Genomic DNA, 2,583 nt, shown 5'->3' with positions numbered 1-2,583 from the left:
TTTCTTCCTCTCCCTTCCTTCTCTAAGAATCAACAAAACATACTTTTAAAATCACATGAAATCTTTGGAGGGCTCAGGAAAACTTGAAAATGGCCATCACGGACACATAGAGTTGGCGCTCCTGGCTCGCTGAGCCACGTGGCCAGCTGGAGGAGACGCTCCAGGTCAGAGGACACTGCAGACGGGGGGTGGGGCCTGGGACCCTGGGGCTCCCATGTCCTCAGAGCAACAAGGTTTTGTACACACGGGGACAGAACCACGCGTGTCAGACTATGGTTCTAGAACCCTGGGGATGGACAGCTGTCACTGTGCAAGAGAAACATTGACCAGCTGCCTCCTGCACGCCCCCAACCAAGGTACTTGCCCTAGACCAGAATCGAACCTGGGACCCTTGAATCTGCAGGCCGACGCTCTATCCACTGAGCCAAACCGCTTAGGGCTCACTCACACTTTCAGAGAGGAAGGGAGAGGGAGAGAGAGTTAGAAACATCGATGAGAGAGAAACATTCATCAGCTGCCTCCTGCACATCCCCTACCGGGGATGTGCCCGCAACCAAGGTACATGCCCCAGACCAGAATCGAACGTGGGACCCTTCAGTCCGCAGGCCGATGCTCTATCCACTGAGCCAAACTGGTCAGGGCTCACGCACTTTCTTAAATCCGACACTGGGGGGGAGGAGGGGGGAACCCAGGGCACAGATTCTGTGGCTCCCAGGTGGGGCGACACAGCTGCTGAGAGGTGCGCTGGGGACAAGCTTTGTCCGGTAAGAACTTAAATGCAGAGTAAGACAAAGAGTCAATGCCTCCAATATCAGATTACTTATTGTCCCAGGCCTGTTCCCCAGCAAGGCCACACCCCAAGCCTCCGGGAAGGCCGCTAGAAGGACCTAGAGCACAGCAATGCGGTGACTCAGCCCCGAGAACAGCACCCTAAAGGTTTATGAGACACTCCCTCCTTGCTCGGACACGCCTCCTCACCGGCCCATTACCGCCTATAAACATGGGGAAGCAGGCACCTCCTGAGCACCCCAGCAGCGGCACCCACACGGCTCCCGTCTCTGCCCCAGGACACATCCACCTTCTTCACCCGGGACCCCACCCGCTCCCCAAACCCGAGATGTTCAAGGAGCAGCACGAGGTGACCAACCTGGGGGCTCCCCAGCACTCGGGGCCGGTGATGTCCACCGTGGTCCACGTCCCGACCGACACGGTGGTGCCCGACCACGTCGTGTGGTCCCTGTTCAACACCCTCTTCTTCAACTACTGCTGCCTGGGCTTCGTGGCGTTCGCCTACTCCGTGAAGGTGGGTGTGTGTGTCCGGGGGTGGGGGGAGGGTTCCCCGAAAAGCATGTGTGAGCCCCCCACCCAGGTCTGCTGCCCCGACGGCCTTGGGATGGGGAGCCCTCGTGAGCGCTTTCTGTGTGGATGTGCTTGGGGGAGACGGGGGCGGGGGGGCTCAGGCAGCAGCTCATCCAGTGACAGTCCCGGTGTGGGGGGGCCTGCGTGGAGGGTCGCCACCTGTCCCCACCCCTGGAGCTCTCCTTTCAACCCAAGTACAGGGCTCCGCCCTCCACACCTGCCCCTCAGGCCTCGGTCTGGTCCAGAAAAAGGCAAAGTCCTCAAAGATGCGGAGCCCTGGGGGGCAGGGGGCAGGGGCGCGGTGAGCGGCCAGCAAAGCGGCCAGGACTGGGGGAGAGGAGCCCTGAGGTTCTGGGGAGGCTGAGCGGCTGTGAGGAGGCCCCCTTGGCCTGGCCTGCTCGGGATCCAGGGAACAGGGAGGGGTCCCTGACCTGGCTGAGGGCAGGTGGAGGCTGGTCTGGGCTGGAGCAGCCAGGGGTGGGCCTGAGTCACAGCGCCTGGCTGTGCCCAGGGCCCCTCCAGACCCCTCACCATCTCTTCTCCCCCAGTCTAGGGATCGGAAGATGGTGGGAGACGTGATTGGGGCGCAGAGCTTTGCGTCCACCGCCAGGTGCCTCAACATCGCGACCCTGGTCCTGGGCATCCTGATGACCATCGGACTCATCGTTCTCATGTCCCTTGTGCTCCCGCTATACACTCAGGCGCTGGCGCAGGGCATGGGGAACCGCAGGGGCTACTAGTCACTGTCACGCAGGTGCCACTGCGTCCACCCACCCTCACCCCCGCCGGCCTGCCCGGGCACCCGCCCCTTCCTTCATCCTGCACCTGTCACACACCTGTCAGCAGCTGAGCTCAATAAAGTGCACCTGTACGTGACCATGCTGGCATTCCCTGGGCTGGGGCACTGCCCGGTCCCCAGCCCGCCCCAGAGACAGCCCCCCTTGCGGCTCGGAGGGGTCCTGGCACTTTCTCAGATGTCCCTGGTCTCTGGCCTCCAGCTGGGAGCAGCGGCTGGACCAGCAGCCTAGGAGGGATCCCCTCCTCCCCAGTGTCTGACCCTGACCCAAGGGGCACTGGGCCAGCCCAGCCTTGGCCCCAGGACAAGCCTCGCTGACTCCGAGTGGCTGGGAGCAGCGGTGCTGGGTGAGGGCGGCCGGCCGGCTCTCTGGAGGCCGCGGTGTCTGCACGTGGGGGCAGGGGTGCAGCCCAGGCCCCCAGCCCCTC

General features: G+C 62.9%; 1 protein-coding gene across 1 annotated transcript; it reads left to right on the top strand.

The window, feature by feature from the left end:
• Positions 1 to 985: 985 nt before the first annotated feature.
• Positions 986 to 2,236, top strand: LOC118713203 (interferon-induced transmembrane protein 1-like). The gene is made up of 2 exons (XM_036427603.2): positions 986 to 1,303; positions 1,908 to 2,236. The coding sequence occupies exons 1-2, from the start codon at positions 1,001 to 1,003 to the stop codon at positions 2,097 to 2,099; spliced, it is 495 nt and encodes a 164-aa protein (XP_036283496.2). The 5' UTR covers positions 986 to 1,000; the 3' UTR covers positions 2,100 to 2,236.
• The last annotated feature ends 347 nt before the right edge of the window (positions 2,237 to 2,583 follow it).

Source organism: Pipistrellus kuhlii, unplaced genomic scaffold (genome assembly GCF_014108245.1).
Source record: "Pipistrellus kuhlii isolate mPipKuh1 unplaced genomic scaffold, mPipKuh1.p scaffold_m20_p_9, whole genome shotgun sequence".
Lineage (NCBI taxonomy): Eukaryota > Metazoa > Chordata > Mammalia > Chiroptera > Vespertilionidae > Pipistrellus > Pipistrellus kuhlii.
Note: the sequence above shows the minus strand (reverse complement) of the source record. Positions and strands in the feature narration are given on the sequence as shown.

What these genes read in the sequence shown, in the direction of transcription:
- LOC118713203 (XM_036427603.2), top strand. Translation starts at nt 1,001, where the DNA reads ATGGGGAAGCAGGCACCTCCTGAGCACCCCAGCAGCGGCACCCACACG. An exon ending in CGTTCGCCTACTCCGTGAAG is followed by an intron (nt 1,304 to 1,907) that starts GTGGGTGTGTGT and finishes CTTCTCCCCCAG; the next exon opens with TCTAGGGATCGGAAGATGGT.